This window comes from Propithecus coquereli, unplaced genomic scaffold (assembly GCF_000956105.1).
Source record: "Propithecus coquereli isolate 6110/MARCELLA unplaced genomic scaffold, Pcoq_1.0 Scaffold138, whole genome shotgun sequence".
In the NCBI taxonomy this organism is placed as follows: Eukaryota; Metazoa; Chordata; class Mammalia; order Primates; family Indriidae; genus Propithecus; species Propithecus coquereli.
The window spans coordinates 4237268-4238949 of record NW_012138080.1 but is presented as its reverse complement, the minus strand read 5'-3'; the positions used below and the strand labels follow the sequence as shown (position 1 = coordinate 4238949).

Sequence of the window (1682 nt, the reverse complement as noted above, 5' to 3'; positions counted from 1 at the left end):
GAAATTCTAATAGGTAGACAGTCACATTCCCATTTACTCCCTTGATGGGCCAGAAAGTACTGTGGATGCTCATTTTATATAGAGTCCTTGATGAAGAATCAGAAGTCGTGGTTCTGATCCCAAGTTATATACTATCTACTGATGTTGAGTAAATTGTACCCCCACACTTAGTTTGCTTATCTGTATAACGGGAATAATAATGTCCCTTCAGTATCATAGGGTTGTTAGAAGGATTCTTTTAGATAATTCATGGCAAAGTGTGAATTTGTGAAGTCTGAATTAAATCATACTTCTAAATTTGTGAAGTATCAGTAAACTTTCAGGTACCAAGATGTGCTCATTTATTAAGAAAAATGGTGACCTAATTTAATTATCTTTTGTGTTTTACAAATAGTGTTATTGGGAGGCAGGGTACGTTTTAATATTGAAATTGAAATAAAATTTCCAACAGGATTGGAAATCCTTAAGAATTTTGAACTTGTAAACTTAGTAAACTAATATTTAAAGCATTTTCCTTCATAAATATGACCATTTAAAAAATAGTATAATAATTAAAACCTTAAAGCAATTGAACAGCAAAATGGGTTTTTTTAGCCTAGCATTGACGTAATCACTGATTTTGTATTTTAGAGATGCTCTTAGTGATCTTGCATTACATTTTTTGAACAAAATGAAGATTATGGTGATTAAGGATATTGAAAGAGAAGACATTGAATTCATTTGTAAGGTAAAATATTAACATCTGTATTTGGGAAAAATGTCTGATGATCAAATAAATGTTGCCTTAATTTGTGGATTTGACTATTTCCAGACAATTGGAACCAAACCAGTTGCTCATATTGACCAATTCACTGCTGACATGCTGGGTTCTGCTGAGTTAGCTGAGGAGGTCAATTTAAATGGTTCTGGCAAATTGCTCAAGGTATTGTAATTAAGCTTCTATTGCTTTTATTTATTTTTTTCTTTTAACCCTTACTTCAAATACTTAATTTAGAATTTGTTTATTAAAGATTACAGGCTGTGCCAGCCCTGGAAAAACAGTTACAATTGTTGTTCGTGGTTCTAATAAACTGGTGATAGAAGAAGCTGAGCGCTCCATTCATGATGCCCTGTGTGTTATTCGCTGTTTAGTGAAGAAGAGGTAATGTGAATGCTACATTATTAAGCAACATTTCGAACATTAAAAGTTCTATATTTTAACTATTTTTAAGGTATAAGTGAATTATTAAAAATAAATTCCTGATGGATAAGATAAGCTAAAAAGGTATTTGTGAATTTCAGAGCTCTTATTGCAGGAGGTGGTGCTCCAGAAATAGAGTTGGCCCTACGATTAACTGAATATTCACGAACATTGAGTGGCATGGAATCCTACTGCGTTCGTGCTTTTGCAGATGCTATGGAGGTCATTCCATCTACACTAGCTGAAAATGCTGGCCTGAATCCCATTTCTACAGTAACAGAACTACGAAACCGACATGCCCAAGGAGAAAAAACTACAGGCATTAACGTCCGAAAGGTAATAATTTAATCTTTAGTTATTGCAGAGAATTTTGGTTAATTTAAAATTAAAAACATAATCATCTCTTGAATGAAAAACTTTATAATTAAAAGTGGCTTAATCTTATATTTAAATATCAGACCTGCAAGTTAATGTATGCCATTGAGTTAACAAGGAAGATGAT

General features: G+C 32.6%; 1 protein-coding gene across 1 annotated transcript in view; it reads left to right on the top strand.

The window, feature by feature from the left end:
• Positions 1 to 1661, top strand: part of CCT4 (chaperonin containing TCP1, subunit 4 (delta)) — a 29743-nt gene extending 28082 nt beyond the window's left edge. Inside the window, exons 9-12 of the mRNA XM_012639183.1 lie at positions 631 to 727; positions 812 to 922; positions 1011 to 1141; positions 1282 to 1661. Coding sequence (XP_012494637.1) covers positions 631 to 727; positions 812 to 922; positions 1011 to 1141; positions 1282 to 1528 — 586 coding nt within the window. The 3' untranslated portion in view covers positions 1529 to 1661. The remainder of the gene's footprint in view (positions 1 to 630; positions 728 to 811; positions 923 to 1010; positions 1142 to 1281) is intronic.
• Positions 1662 to 1682: the final 21 nt, after the last annotated feature.